Here is a 20,442-nt window from a genome sequence, read left to right as displayed (position 1 = left end):
GAGTTGTGGGAGGACTGATTTTTGCAATGATTGAATTGCAATCCACCCAACATTTATCTTCTTTTGGTGGCCAGATAAAATTCTGTAAAAGATCCACTTAGCTGGCATGCATAAAGTTGACAAGCACATCTGCATGTTCTTCACTTGCTTCTTCCACTAAACCAAGCCACCAACAGTGGTTATACTTGCATGCTTTATATGTCATTAGTGCAACATCAGATGCAGTGTACTTGCGTGCTTTTCTGAAAAAGCAGTGCTTGCCAGCAAATGTTGAATCATCAGATGTTCGTTCTTCTTGTTCCTGGGATGGTTTTTCCCAACAAAAAACGGTCTGCCAATTGTTGCCGGTGATCAGTCAATTCATTTTTGGAAATGTAATAGAATGTAACGCCTTTTATGCTTTCTTGGCAATATTGATAAACTGCTTCTGCTGTCAAAATCTGGTTTGTTGTTGGACGAGACAAGCTTGCACTTCGTAATTGGCACTTCACAATGCCTCCAACACCATCGCAAGGAGATTTACCATGGCTGGAAGCAAAGAATGACCTACTAGCACTGATTTTGAAATCTTCTTTGTGAAATGTAAGATTCAGTATGTTTTTAAAATTCTTATATTGTGCAGCACGGGTCTGCTACTATTCGGTGAGTCCGATTCGGTGAGTTCCTAACCTCTAAGTCCTAACCCTAAAACGGCAATGATAATAAGGCTACGGTACAAGGTAATTTAAAAAAAAAAATTGAAAAAAATCACTGAATAGGGATCGGACTCACCGAAACGGGCCATTTCGGTGCAGCACAATCATCTAAAAAATATTTCACATGTTGTACCTGGGGGAGATTGGATTCCAAATAACTACACAAAATGTTTTGAAGATAGTGCACAAAGCAAGTATCGTGAATTAGATCATTTGAAATAGCACAAAAGGATTGGGACTGTACCTCTGTGCCATTTCGAAAGTACAAAACTAAAGGATGAAGAGTGCAGTAATCCTTACACCAATGAAAAGACTGTACTTCATCTTGAATAACAAACTGGAAATTTTTAGCAAAATCTTCCAGCACAAGTGCTTCATCCGGTTGCAACATGCTCTTTCGGTCTTTCAAATAACTTGACTGACTCTTGGCTATATAAGAATGACTAGTTAAATCATCAATTTTAGTGCTCAATAAACCAATGTACTCTGTTACAGGCAAGCATTGTGTGATTAGAGTCGTTCTGTCTGTTGAAACCCATTGTTGAAAGCTAATTTCTTCATCCAAATCATAAACTTTAAAACCTGAAAAATAATCGAGTGTCCTTCGTGGTTGACTCCTGAAAAGTCAGAATGTCTTCAAGTTCAACTAAGTAATAAATAGTAGTTCAAATTCCAGATCAATAGTTGGAAAGAAAAGTTCCACAAATAAGAAATTGTTTTAGTTGGTTTGAAACCTGAAAAACTTTTATTTGCAGAAATGCAAGATATTGTGGTTTTTAATCTTTTTCTTGACTCAGATTTCTCTCCAGACAAAAATTGATAATTTTGAAAAATTCAGGTTGCATTATTTAAAGACTGAAAATTCTTGTGAAGATTACAATTGTAATCAAAAAACATCATATTGGTGAATGGTTTAAGGTATGTAGATGACATGCTAAAAACAATTTTTTCTTTTCACTCAATCCTTCATTCCCATTTTGGGGTCCCCATTAGTCCCCCTTAAAATAAAAAATATTAAGAAACAATGTTTTCTTGTGGATTTATCCTTAATTTAACCTCAAATTCAGATTCCTTGACCTTTAAAACATAGGATTTGACACCAACATCAAATTTTTAGGTGGAGTATGACTCCCAAAATTAAGAATTTAATTTTGGGGGCTCGCGTCGGCATTGACAGACGAAATTTCATTAAAACTTCAATATCTCACCACCAGGTGGCCCAATTTCAAAAAAAAAATTTTTTTTATCATCATTATGTCAAACCCTTACCAAATCAATCAACAAAATTAAGTTTTCCAGACATAGGGTATACAATTGCTAAAAAATTTGTTGAAATATAATGGAACAACCCTGCATCGACACTGTCTGCTTTGTAAAGCGGTGAGGAGCAACGCATTCGCGTTGGATGCAGCGCTATATAAAAACTAACATTATTATTATTATTACATTACTACTTATATACAGTGTTACGTCGTGTTTGTCTGCCTACAAAAAAGTATTTGTCTGCAATTAAGTATAAAAAATGAAAATAATGAAATAAAAAAAGTGTTTATTCGTATTTGTTGTCCGCCTACTGGAAAGGCACCACACATGGAACAATCACTGCAGTGTATCAGAAAGCAAATGTTTCAGGAGAACTAGTCGCACCAAAGCTCGAACTTACTGCAGCTAAGAATTTATCAATCCTTCCATATCATGTGCCCATTAAGCCATGTGCCAAGCCAAAACTAGAACTTGACAACAGAGCGCGGAGATTTGAGGCCAACACAACAGGTGTTGCTCAGTCATATGAACTGACCCAGTTAGGGTAGGTCACAGCATCTACTTTGTCCAGAGCAAGAGAAAATTATGAACAGAGCAAGATCCCCGGATGGGCAGGATACAAGCCACTTATCGCATCTTGCCTACAACTCACTCGCGTTGGTGCACTACCCCTGCTACCTGAAGTTGCTCACGAGTGGCCTACTGTGCTGACTGTGATTCTACAAGTATCACAGCTGAAGACGTTAGTCGTTGGTCAGGGGTACTCAACTGTGATAACCTTCGACATGGCCCTCTACGAAAAGGCAGTGCAGTTGCTAGACGCACGGGTCGACCTGAAAAGAGAAATTGTTTCCAGACTGGGTGAGCTGCATGCTGTGATGGCTGCACTAAGAGCTCTCGGAACTTCCATAGAGAACTCTGGGATTGTTGATGCCTGGATCGAAGCCGATGTGTATGGATCTGCAACCACAAGACAAATTCTCAAGTGTGCGCACTACAAGAGAACTCTTGGTGCACACATCCACACTTACATAGCTTTGTATGAACTGGCCTTGGATTATTTTTTCATAGAGAAGTCACATCTGAAAATTATCTGCTCAAGATCAACAGATAAGGTCCAGGAGGCATGGACATCGTTATCTGACAACAAAAACATTACTCCTGAATCCATCTCGACTGCTCGTGACCATCTGGAACGAATCCTCATAGATGAAGATGGGATGCAGCAATCGAAAGCATGGGAAACGGAGAAGTCCTCTAATGCGATGTTCAAGTCAATGATGAACTATGTTCACGGTGTGGAAACAATCTTATTCTTTGTCGAGGCATCCCGGAATGCAGATCTCAATCTCCATTTGCAAGCTGGTGAGGAACTGAATAAGCCCTAGATTGGAAAAGTACAAGCGCCTTTGGTCACGGTATATTGCAGATATGCATGACCTGAAGATCAACCACCCAGAGACTTGGTGTGAACTTCAAGAAGGCAATGTGTCTGTTACCAAGGGTGAGATCCCATTTGTGTCCATTAGTACAGATCGTGCATTCGAGCAGTTCACCAAGATGATGAAAGTCCGCTCTGGACTAATTGGCATTTCTAACAACAATGCCCGGCAAACGGTTTTTCCTGGCTGCATCAAAGATGTCGCGCCTCTCAGAAAAGTTCAAAGAGCAGTTTGGAGACACTTCTTCCAAAAAAAAGTCACCCTGAAGTACAACCAGTCATTGTCAGAAAAAAACAATTGTTCTAACATTTGACAACTGTAATGTACCATGTGGACCTCATTGTCAGTGAACAAAATGGCAAATTTTGTCATAATCTTCCTTGCTCAGTTTGTTTTGTCATCCAGAAGAACCATGGATACTCGGCACAGCAATTGAACAAATAATGTCATAAAATGGAATCCAGCATGTTTGCTGATGTCTGTTCTGAACAAATGTTTTGCAGTAGTGTACTTTGTATGTGTAACTGCACTTTGTATGTGTAAATATAATCTTTCTTTCATTAAAAAAACACTGACCTGTTTTACCCTTACTTAGGGGCAAAACCAGTCATTTGACTCTGTCGTAAAAATGATGTTGTATTAACATAACTTAAAAATAAATTTCACTTTTTTTTCTATCTTGTTTAAGGAAGCCTTAATGTAATTGTTTAACACTAAAAATTGAGACATTTTTAACTTTATGTGAAGATATACACAATAATACCAAAATGTAACCAGTATTGCCTCGCACTACCCCATTACCTCCCTGGGTGTTCATCCGTAGAACACGTGACCTACAGTTCGCGTATATATACGGCTGTCGCCATCAGCAGCCATTTTAGTTACTAGTATCTGAGTTATTGAATAGAGCTAAACACTACATGGTGTCAGAATGGCTGGAAATCTTCGACCTCCAGACCAGTTTAGTTTTGATAAGTCAGAAGAATAGCGAGGTTGGAGCCGCAGATTTGAACGATACAAAATTGCTTAAGCAGTTAGTGACAAGCCTGAGAAAGAACAAGTTAACTTTCTGATATATTTGATCGGAGATAAAGCTGACGATATTTTGGCAACATTCGGGTTAAGTGCAGAGGACAGGAACAAGTATGACACGGTGATAGCAAAGTTTAACAATTATTTCGACACTCACCGCAAGGTCATATATGAACGAGCAAAGTTTAACCTCAGAAAACAAGAAATTCATGAAACAGCCGATGAATTTATTACGTCGCTTTACTCTTTGGCGGAAAACTGTAATTACGGTAATTCGCGTGATGAACTAATCCGTGATAGAATTGTAGTTGATATTACAAACAAAGACTTGTCTGAAAGATTGCAATTAGATTCGGAATTGACCTTTGATAAAGCAATTCGGATGGTTCACGACACCGAATCGGTGAAATAGCAGCAAAAGCTTTTGCAGCAAACAAGCGTTTTAGAAGTGGACAGTGCACGTTTTGAGGATTGCATGCCTGCAGTGAGCGCAGTGCGACAACGATTTGAACGCAAACCAAATCAAATTAATTGACAATCTTGTTCATAGTGTGGAAATGCGGCTCATTCTAAAACGATTTGCCCTGCTCGCAATGTTAACTGTCACAGTTGTGGTAAGTTAGACCACTTCCAAAAAGTGTGCAGAAGTAAGCGCAACAAAGTGTCCCACCTAGTTGTCAACTCACAATCTGATCTAATGCTTGGAAATTTGAACAATAGTACAATGTACGACAGACCCGAAGAAAACGCTCAAGTGTATGACGCAATGATGTGGTTTCGAATTGATTCAGGAGCTGACGTTACGGCGATGTCCCTAGAGGACAGTAAAAAAATTAAAGTTTTGCTACGCCCGTCATATCTTGACTTAGTCGGCCCTCAATCCACACTGCAATTGCAAGTCGGCCCTCACATTGCAAGTCGGCCCCACACTGCAAGTCGGCCCTCAATCCACACTGCAATCCACACTGCGACTGCAATTGCAAGGCAAATTCACTGCTACTTTCAGTGTAACAACATTTCCGGCACACAGGACGTTTGTCATAAAAGGATTGACGCAACCACTGCTAGGTTGGCTTGCAATAACAGAACTAGGTATCTTTGCTTGCTTTAATAATGTCAGGGAACTTTTGGTTTCACAGCAGTCAACTTTTAACGAACAATATCCAGACTTATTCACAGGTTTAGGCAAACTGGGGCGCGAATATAACATCAGCTTAAAAGCTGAGGTGAAACCTTACTGTCTTTCAGCTCCGAGACGAGTTCCATGGCCGTTGGAGGACCAGGTAAAGGGTGAGTTGAAGCGCATGGAGGAACTTGGAGTCATTTCCAACTTACGGAGCCTACAGAGTGGTGTTTTGGAATGGTTGTGGCTCCAAAGAAAAACGGTAGGGTACGAATTTGTGTAGACTTTACACAGCTAAATAAAAGTGTTCAAAGAGAATGTCATATGCTCCCCACCGTTGAAGAAACCCTGGCCAAACTTTCGGGTGCCCAGTATTTTTCAAAACTTGATACCAATTCAGGATTTTGGCAAATTCCCCTGTCCGAACAATCACGATTGCTGACTACATTTATCAGTCCATCTGGGAGGTATTGTTTCAACCGATTACCATTTGGAATCTAATCAGCCCCAGAACATTTTCAACGCGAAATGTCGTCTATTCTGGAAGGATTACCTGGCGTGTTATGTCTTATGGATGACGTGTTGATATTTGGGGCGACAAAAAGTGAACATGATAAAAGACTGAATGACGTTTTGGCTAGGCTGTCCGCTGCTGGAGTGACTCTTAATGACAATAAATGTGAATTTTCCAAGCAATCGATAAAATTCCTGGGCCACATAGTTGATAACAAGGGTATACATGCTGACCCTGAAAAGATATCGGCTGTTAAAGACATGGAAGCTCCCTCAGACACAAGTGGAATACGCCGGTTTTTGGGCATGGCTAATCAGCTTGCAAAGTTTTTGCCTAACCTAGCAGAATTGTCACAACCATTACGAGAGTTGTTACGCAAAGAGACCTCTTGGGTTTGGGGCCTTAGCCAACAAAAACCTTTCAATGATATCAAGTCTGCGTTAACAGACACCCCTGCGTTAATTCACTATGACCCTAAAGCTAAAACTGTTCTTTTGGCAGACTCGTCCTCTTATGGGTTAGGGGCTGTATTGTGGCAAATGCAATCTGGGCAATTGCATCCTGTTGCCTTTGCATCAAGATCACTCACTCCGGCTGAAACTCGATATGCCCAGATCGAAAAAGAAGCATTGGCTGTAACTTGGGAATTTGAAAAATTCCGAAACTTTTTAATTGGCACTTTATTTGAAATAAACACTGATCATAAACCGTCAATATCGCTGCTGAGCAACAAAAGTCTTGACGAGTTGCCTCCTCGCATTCAACGCTTCAGAATGAGATTGATGTGGTATTCTTACGAGATTAAATATGTTCCAGGAAAATTACTTTGTTCAGCAGACATGCTTTCCAAAAGCCCTGCCTCAACAGGCAACAAAGATGATTTGCATGAGGAGGCAGAACTTCATGTGGATGCCGTTATTGTTTCACTGCCTGCCTCGTCCAAACACTTAGATCAGATTCGCGCCGAAATTCGAGATGATCCGGTATGTGCTAAATTAATTGATTACTGTCAAACGCAGTGGCTGGTTGCAAGCAGAACATTTGGTTACAAAACTGGAAAGGTCATCATTCATACCAGGCCACCATATACAAGATCTAGCCAGGGATCTACACTTGACTATTCCTTGATGGCCAGTGTAAATGCGGTGAAGCATATCAACACCGTGTTTGCAGCCCAGAACCTCTCATGCCTTCGAGTTTGCCGGACTATCCTTGGCAGAAAGTTGGCTGTGATTTGTTCCAATGGCAGAACAGTATTTGATCGTGGTCGACTATTTTTTGCGCTTTATTGAAGTGTCGTGTCTTGACCACTCCACTGCATTCTTTGATGTTATCGAACATTTGAAAAAAAATTTTTCAACTCACGAAATCCCCGAAATACTCGTCAGCGATAATGGCCCACAATACTCTTCTCACATCTTTTGCAGATTCTCCAAGGAGTATGGGTTGAAATCGCTATTTGACAAATCAACGGATCCACTAATTACGCAAGCACTCCACTGCAGTCTGGATTCAGTCCGTGTGAACTATTAATGGGACGCAAGCTGCGATTGATTGTTCCCGCTGATCCTAAAATATATGATCCAAAGTGGCCTAGCCTTATCTTAAAACAATTTTGCCTTTGTGATAAAGAACTAAAACAACAGCAAAAGTTAGATCACGATAAGAGACATAGAGCAACGGTGCTGCCTCCCTTATCTCCAAACTCAAGTGTTTGGATCGAGCCAGATTTGGATGAAGGACACATAATTCAACAAGCTCCATCCCCTCGCTCTTCCATGGTCAAAACTCCTCGTGGCATTATCAGACGAAACCGCCAGAGTTTAATAATAAGACTGGCAAACCAAAAGACCAAAATCCCGGTTATAGAGTCAAAAACTAATCAGGCTGACCATGATCAGCCCAATTCTGATTTGTATAGAATCCGCAGTGGTCGTACTATAAAGCCACCAGATCGTTATACTGATAATTGGCAATAGTATTGTGTAATTGTTTCGGTGTTGTTGTTGTTTTTTTTATGAGGTTTCTTTCTATCGAGAGGAGATGTAGCCCTTCCTCCCTCAGTCTTCTTCTTGACTATACGTGGAGTTGTATCTTTTTCTCGAAGGGAGATGTAGCCCTTCCTCTCTCTACGTTGGTGTTGTTTCTTTTAAACGTTGAAGTTTCTTGAGGGGGAGATGTAGTATTACCTCCCTCCTCCCAGTGTGTTCATCCATAGAACACGTGACCTACAGTTCGCGTATACATACGCTGTCGCCATCAGCAGCCATTTTAGTTACTAGTATCTGAGTTATTGAATAGAGCTAAACACTACAAAAGTGTACTGGAAGTGCAAGGAGCGAAAAATATGTTCCGGCAGGACGACGACAGTTGGCCACGTAATCTGCAATGGACCATCTCAACATACACATGCAGGCGAGCCTAGCCGTGTGGTCGCTCTAAAAACGATTACTGCCATAAAAGAACGAGCCGTGAACTTCGAAGAAGCCACCAGTACGTTAGTGCAGAACTGTACACAGAACTTTCCGCTAGCCACTGCAGGTTCTCTATCGAATAAAGCATTAGCGCGGATGGTGAGACGGAAACGAAAGGCCCCAGACGGTGACGACGTTCCACACGAGTTATCCACAACAACCAGAAGAGATGATTTTTTGACACTTTACGACAAGGATCTGGACTTGTACATTTTTACAACTGATGGGAGTTTAGATCTTCTGGAGAGAAATACGCATTGGTTCTGCAATGGCACTTTTGACAGTGCGCCAAACAATTACCAATTGTACACCATTCATGCTATCATAGTTGGTTCGCGGACTGTGCCTCTAGACCAGCGGTTCTTAAACTGGGGGCGCGCCCCCCAAGGGGGGCATGAAAGGTTCACAAGGGGGGCGCGAGCAATGTCAACTATGTAACTAAAAAACGCATGTGACTAAACGTCGCGTAATGAAATTTTGGGGTCGTAATGAAATAGTTTAATTTAGTCTAGTGCCGGTAGGTTGTAGTCTTGCCATGATGTCAATTGACCGCAACCGTCGGTATGAAATGTCGAACGATAAAATACAACCAATCGTAACAATATTGATGCATTGTTACGCTATCATTGCTGTAACATGCTGACCAAAAGTAACCTTACCGCTCGCAAGTGAATAAAAAAATAACAGTTAACCTCTCAACTACATGTAGCTCCACACAGAGTGAAATTTACATGCCTTTTGACTCTTTTTTATTTCTTTAAAAGTAATGTCTAAAAAGACATTATTGACCCAAAAAGAATGTGTAAAAAGACATTATGAAAAGTAACTACGGACATTACCGCTCGCAGTATGATTTCAAAGTAGCCTAGCAACTAGTTTCTGAAGGAACCTAGACTAAGTTTGCTGCTCTTGCAGGGCAGAAATATTAACCGGATTAATAGCTATAATGCCATTCGAGCATTTGTGGCAAAGCTGGGGTTGTGGCACCGCCGAATACAAATAGGAAATGCAGCTTCATTTCCCAACCTAGATACTGCACTTGACAAAAAGCAACTTGAACTGGAAGGTGAGCTTAAGGCTGAAGTGGAGGCTCACCTTCAGCTTTTGAAACAAGAATTCGAACGCTATTTCCCAGACTTGGGTGACACCGACCTTCCAGAATGGAAGATGACAAGAAATCCCTTTCGTGTTAACGAGGACATTCTTCCCGACGGTTTGCAAGAGGAATTCTTGGAAATAAAGTGTAACTCCACTGCAAAAGACGATTATGAAGCAATGCCACTAACTGATTTTTGGGTTAAATATTTGCATATATACAAGGGAGTGGGTAGCGTGGCGATACGCACACTTCTTCCGTTTTCGTCCACTTATCTGTGCGGAAGTGGCTTTTCTACACTTTTGAATATAAAAACAAAACATCGAAACAAACTTATTGATTGTGAAGCCGATCTGAGGTGTGCATTATCAGCTACAAAGCCTCGAATTAAACTTTTGGTTTCCGAAAAACAATTACATCCCTCACATTGATGAAAGCTAAATATAAATTCCTGTAGTCATTACACTTTAATGTTTCCTAATTTTGTAGTTCGGTGGGGCGCAAGTTTGGATGGCACGTCAAAGGGGGGCGCGGCTCAAAAAGTTTAAGAACCCCTGCTCTAGACTCATAGGGTGACTAGTGACTAGACCCGTGTATTTAGCTCGGGGTGGCTGCCCCCCCACAAAATCTTAAATCAAATGTTTCTAAGTTCAGATTTGCATTAGTTTGACCTTTATTGCGGTTTGATCTCAATTAAAAGATGTACTTGTTGCAACAAGAGCGCTGCTCCTAAGATAACAAAAAAACCAGAAGTACGTAGCTGATAAACGCCAGCATGGTGTCGTTGAAGCATAGTAACAATGATTGAAAAACGTTTTTCTTGATTTCTTCTGCTTTGTTTTTTCTTGGGAGTGTCAATAACGAGCTGCGGTTTGCTGTTTTCTCAGTTTAGTATCTACGCGTATTAAGAGCTAAAGTTCAAAGTGACAAGCATATAATTCGAAGTAGCCTACATTATAAAGCTTGGAGATATACAATAGCAGATAGACGCAAACAAACATCAATGTTTTCATTTTTTGCTAAACAAAGTAGCGGCAGTAGTGAACATCAACCAAGTGAAGATGTGTGTGAAGAAAGATGGGAAAGTGAGAAAGCTACCACTTCGTCCGAAGTGGGAGAGAGTGGGTTGAATGTTCAGTCTAAAGGTCAAAAGCACCAGCGTTCATGGGGAAAAGAAATATCCTTGGATAACCTTTGACTCCGTGAAAGGAATAGCTTATTGCACATCGTGCAAATGGGCTGTGGATCACAACAAAGTCTCGTCACGAACAAAACTGTTTTGTCTTCAGGACAACACAAGGTTTGGATCGAAGGTTTCAGCAAACGGAAAAAAGGGAAAGATGCATTAAAAAAGCATGATATTAGTACCGCACACAGGGAATGCAATGAAGCTAGGCTGGTAGACGCCATGATATTCAAAATGAAACCCATGATATTCAAAATGAATGCTAGAACTAGTTTCGTTAAATGTCTTGGGCAACGTTGTTGCAAAAATTAATTCTTGTCTTTGGTTTGCTATCATGGCTGATGAAACGCAAGACATTTTTTGTAGGGAACAAATCTCTCTGTGTGTTCGTTATGTTGACGACAAACTAAACATTGTAAAATGCCCACTTGGTGTGGTTCAAACCGATCGTACAGATGCTGCCACCTTACATCAGGTTATACGTTCCGCCATAATTGCCGCTGATCTGGATTTAACTCGTTGTCGTGGTCAAGCATACGATGGAGCTGCTAATACGAATGGCCGTTTCATTGGCCTACAAGCACGTTTCAAGCTTGACAATCCTTCTATGGTGCACGTGTGCTGCGCTGGACACAAGATAAATTTAATTGTACAGGACGTGTTGAACTATAGTCACAATGGTAGAAATGCTCTGGCTGTACTTCAAATTGTTGTGAATTTCGTACTTGCATCCCCAAAGCGATTGGCACAATTCCGTAACTTTCAGTTGAGCAATGACGCAAGTGGCCATCAGTCCCATCACTCATCACTACGACCATTGTGCCCATCTAGGTGGGTTTTGAAACTCGGCGCAATCGATGCCTTTTAACGTGAATATGAGAATTTACTGGATTGGCTAAAGAGTGTTACTGAAGATGACACTGCAGATTCTGTAACTAAATACCAAGCGCAGTCTAACTTGAGAGGGAAACTTTTCAACCCATTTTACTTTGAAAACCATACATCGATTGCTTCACTCCGTGTAGAATGTACACAACAAAATGGAGCTTTGTAAATCTAGCAAAAATGGAGAAGTAGTATGATTGTGCTGAGCCAGCATTTTGAATGTAAGAAATCAGTCGGCTAGAAAGTTTGCCCCCCGGCAATTTTCAAAACCCGGCGCCTATGCCTCTAGTGCACGGGTCGGCAACCTTTAGCATTGAAAGAGCCATTTGGTCTCGTCTCCATTAAACTAAAACCTGCTCGAAGCCGCACCATCTAACTGACTGCTTACAGCAAAAACCTAACGCTTACAGGAAAGCCTTTTGTTCGAGTTATTCGGCTGCACCCTGTAGAACTGATTTGTAGTTACCATTCCAACAGCTGTCAACTTTTAACATGACTGGAAAACACAATAAATCGGTTCATGGACAGATATAAACATACACATATTCTTTTAATGATTTATTTCACACAGTTAATGTGATTTCTGCTCCTGAATTTCATTGTATAGCGCATCCGGCACCGCGTGAGCCAGAGCGCTGAGGTAAAAGAGCCGCATGCGGCTCTGGAGCCGCGCTGCAGGTTGCCGACCGCTGCAGTCTAGTGTATTGTATTTGTCGGAATGAGAACCGTGATACATGTCACCGCATTTTCGATTACTTGAAAAATCGAAGGGCCATGTTAGCACCCATATCAGTCCTTTTAGATTTTGCAGTGGTTGCCGGCCAGGCATTGAGAATTGCGTTTCCAACCGCGGACAATCGGACATGCAAGGATGTTTGTTTCATTTTGGACAGTGTCTTTGGTGTAAGATTCAAGGGGTTGGTCTAAAAGCCTGGTACGTGGAAGACCCGAGTCATTCACTCACAATTAAAATGTTTCAGTCTCTGGCATTTGTGGTACCTGGCCGATGTGGTTGTCGCTTTTGAAGCAATGATAAATTCGTTGGACGACGATACTGATACAGCGCTGGAGGAGTTTCTGGTCTACTTTGAGACTACTTGTATCAGTGTCATGCAACGGAGACGGCGACGCCATCCGTTGTTCGAACATGCCCTCCGGAATGTCAACGAGAGAGTAGTGGACAATCTTCCACGAGCGAATAACTCCATCGAAGGGTGGCACCATGCTTTTGCAAAGCGCGTAGGAGTCACCCATTCGACGCTAAGTAGTCAAAATCATGAAAGAACAGGACTAGAATGAACTCATACTAGAGCAACTAGTAGCCGGTACCCACCCTGTTCCCGTGAATAAATGTTAGAAGATTGTTAACGACTGATTGAAAAACATTGTTGCTAACATTGATGTGCATAATAATGACCATGTTGCTTAGTTACGTGCCGTCGCGCACAACTTATGATTATGTATAAGTAAAACGTATTAATGTATCGTATTGTATGTATCGTTCATAACAAAATGTTTTGTTCATTAAAAAAATTTTGTTCATTACAAAAAATCCTGTCGACCAAATGTCCTAAATAAATATCTTGTCGACCAAATGCCTTGTCGACCAAATGTCTGTCCTGTCGACCAAATGTCTTGTCGACCAAATGTCCTGTCAACCAAACGACAGGCAACGCTGCTTTTAACACCACCGCCACCAGTTTACTTGAGCGGCTGGACCCAAAGAAGCTTCAGCGATGGAACAAAGCCATCCAAATCATCAAACTTTCACACTTTAGCCGTAAAGCATAGAGCATCATCAACAACCTCACTGGGCGCTCAGCAAACTCCTCTCGTCAGTGCCCCATTTCTGCAAATGCCATCGCTTCCCATCTAGTGCAAAACGAGGTCTACAAGACAAAGGAAGTATCTGCCCTGTGGCGAGTGGAAACACCACAAGAAACAATCTCTGGAGATTTCAATCCAGAGCAGTTTGCCACTGCCCTCCACCTAGCGAAACCACACAAGTCTCCTGTGCTCCATGCTGGCCCTGCCTAATGTCCTGGTTACGTAGATTGCTCTCTTCCTGCCTGCACCACCTCTCAATCCCAAAAATCTGGACAAGAGCTTTAGTAGTTGCGATCCCTAAGCCTTACAAGCCACCAGAGGACCCAAGGAGTTACTATCCGATAGCAGTCCATTATGTTCCTTTCAAATGCTGATCTATGCCAATGTGAACCCACTCATCGACCCGTTCCTTTCAAAAGAGCAACCTGGGTTCCGGCTTGAAAATCCACCATAGACAGGCCTCGAAACAACTTTTTTTTTCCGGCGGCCAAACGTGTCCGACTGAAGCAAGCTGTTCAGCGGCCAATCACAAGCACATGGCGGCCATAGGTTTTTTTCTTGTACCTTATGATGTTTTTTTGACCCCCAAAATGGGTTTTTCACCGGGCTGTAGCCCCCAAACGCCCCAGCAGTGAAACCTCGGATGTGGGTTTCTGAACATCCCACAGTGGGGCAAGGTTGATAAAACACTCAAACCTTTTGTACCTTATGATGTTACAAATACGTCACGGGCTGCCGGACTATCAAGTGCACACCCCGAGAGTCGAACCAACGCCGCTTGATCTTGAAGCTTCTTCGTTCCAGAAGTCACGCGCTAACCAACTGAGCTATTGGAGAGGACAAATATTAAAAGGGGCGGACAAAACGTCGAAAAAACATTAAAACAAATCACCTACCATGAGAGTGACCATGATGGGGAGGGAGAGGGTGATCTCGTTGGTGCACTCGATCAGGATGACAGTGAGGCTGATGGTCATCCGGACCACTCCCCCAAGAAAGGCGGCAGCCCCTATCAACGAGAATGTGCCAAGGTAGATGTGGTGCATGCCAAAGTAACTGGAACAACAAGTTAAATGCAACAGTTAGAAACTGTATGCAATGATAGAAGAATAATGGGAGCAGCACATATCTACGATGCATACAACACTATATCAAAATGCACATTATTACATCACAACGATATCGACTCCATAAAAAAAATCAAAAAGATAATGAGCGGAGTTACCTGTCTAGTAAAGTTGCAACGAACCTTCCATAGGCCGCACCACACAAAATACAGGGCACAAACAAGCCGCTTGGCACGCACGCTCCATAAGTCCAGCACGATAACAAGAAGAACAAGACAAAGAACACGCCAAGAGTGAGGAGAGAGAACTCACCTGGATAAAAATAACACATTGAACCAGGAAAGGAATTGGTTGGAAACATTCAAACTGCGATGCATTCTATGGTCCCACTGTGGGTCCTTGTGCACTCAACATGAGTGGTAAGCAGTGTTGCGGCCAGAGGTGGGCACCCGCTACTTTTAAAGTAGCGCGCTACCCGTTACCGCTACTTGGGCCAAAGTAGCGCGTGCTACCGCTACCAATTTACAAAAGTAGCGCGCTACTCGCTACCGCTACTCTTCCGCTACTTTTGTCTAAAATAACACTAGAAAATAATGTCTAAAATCACACTAGTCCCTAGTGATGCAAAAATGACATTGAAAACGAATGTTATCGTTCGTTTACGCTGTCATTTTAACGTCGTTATAGAAAACACATTCTAAGGGAAATTGATTGTTACGCATCTTTCAAAAACACGAGCATTTCAAAATGAAAGTCATTAAGTCCTGCCCGCTTCCGCTTAAGCACATCTTTTCCAACAGAGAAAAGTCTCTCCACCGCAGCACTGGAAGGAATGGGGGTGTTGTATTTAATAAACAGATGTTTTGACTCGGTATTCGAAAAGCTCAAGCACTTGCTCTTGTCCGAAAAAAAGGCGTCAACAAATGTTGCTTCCTTCTGCACCGACGTTTCACGGGATGGTGCAAACACTCTAAAAATACATCTTCGGAGTCGGTGTGACGGTGTCACTCTTCTCGGTATCATCCTGGCTTGATGTCCCCGCAACAGTCCAATTACATCTGTCTTGACTTTTTCTCGCAGTGCGTCAGCATCATCCGTGGAAACGTAGTGCAGAAATTGTAGCCACGACGTCTTGAAGGAGGGATAAAGACATGATGCCATAACGCATTTCATGTTGTAATGCCATAACGCATGTTGTTGAAGCACTTGTTGAATCGTTTCTTCACCCCTTCAAGGACTTCCACTTTCAACTCCTCACAGGTCACAAGATCACTGATCTCGGTCAACTTCTTCCCGCAAATTGTGATAGTTGGAAAGCAAGACTCCGTAATATGCCTTGGACTCGCCCTGGAGAATGTCTAAAGCCTGGCAGATAGGCTTCATCACACGGAGATATTCGAGGAAGAAGTTGACGTTAGCTAGAAAAGACCGAAACTTTGCAACCAAGCCGATTATATAGCTGCTTGACCACGCCAGTACTGCAAAAAAAACAAGCATTTTTTTCAATTTAAATTAAAAAGTAGCGAGTAGCGGGAGTGCGACTGAAAAAAGTAGCGCCTCTCACGCTACTGCTACTTTGAAATATAAATAGCGCCGCTATTCCAACTAAAAAGTAGCGCTGCTACCGCTACTTTTACCAGAAAAGTAGCGCGCTACTACCCACCTCTGGTTGCGGCTCACCTGAGTGATGGAAGAGTTGCTTGATGGCCGTCTCCTGGCCGTTGAAGAACAACGTTGCCATGTCATTGTAGGAACCATTGGGACATAAGAACTGTCGCACTTCGTCATCGGATGATGTCAATATTGATGACGTCATTTGGGTGGCGTTTGGCGGGACTGGGTTCTACAGAATATAATAATCTCACAAATCAGAAATCGTTTGACGAAATGCTACGCCAATTTATTTGCAACTTCCTGTGTTGCAAACATTCTTAAAATTGTTTCATCAACGCACTCTGTACTTTGCCAGTCACAGTTGGTCGATGCCCCACAAAAGCATTGTCTCTCTACTCAAATATCGGTAATAGGTGTTAACCTGAACTTAACCTGAAGCATCAGCCATCACTCACCAAGAGCTTGCACTGGCCCACCCATACCGGGGCAAGGAAGGCTACCAACGTGGTGATCAACCCGACAAAAAGAGCTTCAACAAACCTGAGGACAAATAACATCAATGGGTGAATAGACTTGTTCAAAGATTTTCATTTTCTTAAGCTTCTCACCTTGTTTCCCATGGTTTTAACTAAGAGAAATCCGAAAATGACCCCATTTTGCCCTCAGATGATGGAAAACCCTGCCTTAAGAGGCCTCAAGATTTCTACTTTTACCAAAGCTACCAATTTCTGGCCTGTTAAGCCATGATCCTCACGGTGAAACTTTATTTCAACTAAAAACATTTTTATCTCAAGTCTTACAGATGGCTTACAAGTAAAAATAAACTTTTGGATATTTGGCATGATTTTGAGAAGTGTGGGGAGATTAAGAAACAGCACTTAGCGCCACTAGAAGTGAAAAGGTATTTTGCTTATTTTAAGCGACCTATACACATCTTTTGAAATTTATCAATGGGTCTAGTCTGACAGAAAATGACCTCAGATTTATTTCTAACATCATGGTGAAGTCATAAAAGTCATCCTAAAATTTGAACTTGTACAATAAAGATCTATTAAAAGGCAAGAGATTAGCTTATTACTCTGTAAGACAGTAAAATTAGTAGGCTACATTACGTTATTGCTACTTCCAATCCCGGTCAAATTGCAAAAGTGAAAACAATTGAACTGAGCAAAAAGGAAAAACACTCACTCTGAAAGAGAAACTGTAGCTGCAATATCGACACTACCGTTTTTCAAAACAAACTATATTTCATGCATGAAAATAAAGCTCAGAAAATAAATTACAGTTAACCATTACTAAAATATACATACAAAGCTCGACCGATATCACTTTTTCAGGCCGATACCGATATTTATGAAATTTTTAGGCCGATACCGATATATATCAATTACGAAAAATTTGTTACCAACAAGGTTATTAAGCAACAAACCAGTCCAAGAAAGTTTATGCATTGGTTGCTGTCATAGGCGCCGAGTTTTCAAAATAGCTGGGCGGGCGAACACATAGCCTACTGTCACGTCACGTCGTTATCACCAATAATAATGTAGAACTCCACTGTTGTTTTCCTGCCACCAAGGTCCAAGATCTAGGCTTCCTAGTTCCTACTACTATAAATTGCAAATATCTAGCGATAAACTGCGCTATTGAACCGAGCTTACATTGAATCTACAATAGAACAGTTAACGAAGGAGCTGAATTGCAACTAATGAGTGACAACCAACGGTTTCATCCGGCCAAACCAACACGTGTGCACTGTTCAGTAGTGCACAGTTTAATATCAGTGACGTAACAGACGCAAGTGTGATGGTTGAGACGACAACATAGAGCATTTTAGCAGCAGAGTTAATTGATGACGTCGTTTGAGAGAAAATTACTCCTTTGAAGAACAATGCTACAGTTTTTACACCGATTTAACATCTGGCGATGTTAAAACGATGTAACAGCAGTGGAAATTGCGGTCAGACTTTTGCTGCGAATGAAGTTCCTCACAGGTTTGCGCAATTTACTTGATTTATAGCACTGGGCTTACGAGTGGCAGAGTGGAGACAAACGGCGCGGCTGGACACTTTTGCTCGTTTAACGGCGAATCAACATTGTTTAACGTTGCATGAATGTAACATGGCAATAATTGACGAAAACTAATCGCTTAATTAGTAGGTCTAGTAGGGCCTATCATATGGCGACAAAACCTTGCGAATAAGGTAAGTAGGCTAGTATTAGAAGGTGGCAGATGGTTACAGAAATTTTTGGACTTAAAATTGAATTAATTTTTTTTTTTAATTCCTGAAATGTCCGGCGGGCGCGGCCCACCCGCCCGGGACTCGGCGCAGGTGGTTGCTTGCTTAATTACGCCGCATAACTTCCATCGAAAGAGGTCGTGTGGCTTCTTGCATCACAATGCTCTGGGCACGAATCGGAAAACTTCTATAATGACGCTACTAGTACTATTTTCTTCTGTGCAAAGTTTCACTAGGCTTTTTTCTTTGGATTTATTTTTGCAACTTCTACAATGACCCTACTATTTTCTTCTGTGCAAAGTTTCACCAGGATTTTTTCTTTATTTTTGCAACTTCTACAATGACGCTACTATTTTCTTCTGTGCAAAGTTTCACTAGGATTTTTTCTTTGGGTTTATTTTTGCGTGTCATGTGAACAAAAGTTAATTTTCCCTGGACCTTTTCTTTCTTACTGTAATACCAAAACTTGACAAATTTTGCTGCATCTTGCTGCGATAGCCTACTCGTATGATCTCATTTTGTAACGAATCTTGCCTTATCAATATCACTCGGAGGTCAAAGCCAGGCATTGTGACGTAAGACTTGAAATAAGCTGTGCGTGGTTAGTGTAGAAGTACACCCGCACTCCCATCGATTCTTAGCGAAAAATTCACCTTTGTTACACTGATTCAATGTCATCAATCGTTGAAGCAACGTAAAACTCGAAATTTTTCCTGCTTGAATTGAAGCTAAGGGATAGGCCTACAGTATTAACATTTTCTAGATGCTCGCACTAGAATGGGCGGGAAATTATATTCTCACAGCAATTGTTTGTGCTATGCAAGCACGTTTGAGAAACTTGTGTTTCTTCTAAAGGCATGCATGGCTAGTTTTGAGTGTGCTTTTGCTGGCCGATGTTTATCGGCGAAAAATAGCCGATACGATATATCGGCTACACCTGATATCGGCCGACCGATATATCGGTCGAGCTTTACATACAAAAACAATGATATGCAATGCTACACAATGTTACTGCTTCAAACTTGTCAGCTTTGTAACTTGATGCATGGTAACAAGATTGGAGATGAGGCCGTTGAAATATTCATGAGAGAAGAATAGAGATTCGACTGATAACAGTCGTGACGACTATGTTACAGAATGCAGGCCATCAACTAACTGAGAAACAATTGTATTGGCATTCCCAAAAACAAGTAGCCTATAGCCAATGGAAACATTAGCACGACAGCTGTTCATCCTTCGATGTCAAATAGTCAAACTGCTATAGATGCTACTGTATCGAAGGCTAGTGGTACAAGTCTTGATGAATTTTAAATCGCAATATCGACAAGAAAAGAATCAATTTAGAGTAGCCTACTACTTAAGCCTACCTACATGAACCAATTTCGAGAGCATGTACATAACATTATGTTCTTCATTGAGTGGCAAACTCTTTTCTTGAGATATGCTGGGTTCGCAGCCAGGTCAGGCTTATGACACTTTGACAGTATCAAAGTTTGGGACACTACAATTTGAAGAAGGAAAAATCTTGAGTGTGCCAAACCTCAGAGATTCTTTTGGTGAATCTTAAGCAAAAGCATCACTTGATAGTTGCTCAGCGTATGGGACCTAAGAAAAATATAGTTGCATTGGTAAGTGATACATATGCTAATAACAGTGGAATTCACAAGAATGCTGCTAAACGTTTGGAGGAAGAACTTGGGCTGGAGGTAATCGTTAGTGCAGAGTAGGATATTGTTCTTGGTAGAGTGAAAAGTCCTGAACATCCATGGTGTAAAGAACTTGCACGCAAATGGTCAGAAATGAATAAAGAATGCCCACAGTTAATGAAAGTTGAACCTGACAAACTTTATAGTTTATGGACCAGTGAAAAAAAAGAAACACATCTTCTGCATGAAAATTTTCAGAAGCCCTCATTCCCAAGAGCAAACAGGGATGTGGCAGTAATAACTATGATTCTACTGGGTGAAAATTTAACAAGAGGTGTCCT

The 20,442-nt window shown here is 41.5% G+C and overlaps 1 protein-coding gene across 2 annotated transcripts in view; it reads right to left on the bottom strand.

The window, feature by feature from the left end:
- The window catches only part of LOC145767597 (H(+)/Cl(-) exchange transporter 6-like), a 155,169-nt gene that overhangs the window by 16,231 nt on the left and 118,496 nt on the right, over positions 1 to 20,442 (bottom strand). The window contains exons 11-14 of one of the 2 annotated variants that reach the window (XM_082579447.1): positions 16,674 to 16,758; positions 16,285 to 16,447; positions 14,763 to 14,916; positions 14,434 to 14,593 (exon numbers count right to left, since the gene is read on the bottom strand). In XM_082579447.1, coding sequence (XP_082435573.1) covers positions 14,434 to 14,593; positions 14,763 to 14,916; positions 16,285 to 16,447; positions 16,674 to 16,758 — 562 coding nt within the window. The remainder of the gene's footprint in view (positions 1 to 14,433; positions 14,594 to 14,762; positions 14,917 to 16,284; positions 16,448 to 16,673; positions 16,759 to 20,442) is intronic. The other variant, XM_082579448.1, reaches the window with a different exon arrangement.

This window comes from Aplidium turbinatum, chromosome 3 (assembly GCF_918807975.1).
Source record: "Aplidium turbinatum chromosome 3, kaAplTurb1.1, whole genome shotgun sequence".
NCBI lineage: Eukaryota > Metazoa > Chordata > Ascidiacea > Aplousobranchia > Polyclinidae > Aplidium > Aplidium turbinatum.
This window is presented reverse-complemented; position numbering and strand designations above follow the sequence as displayed.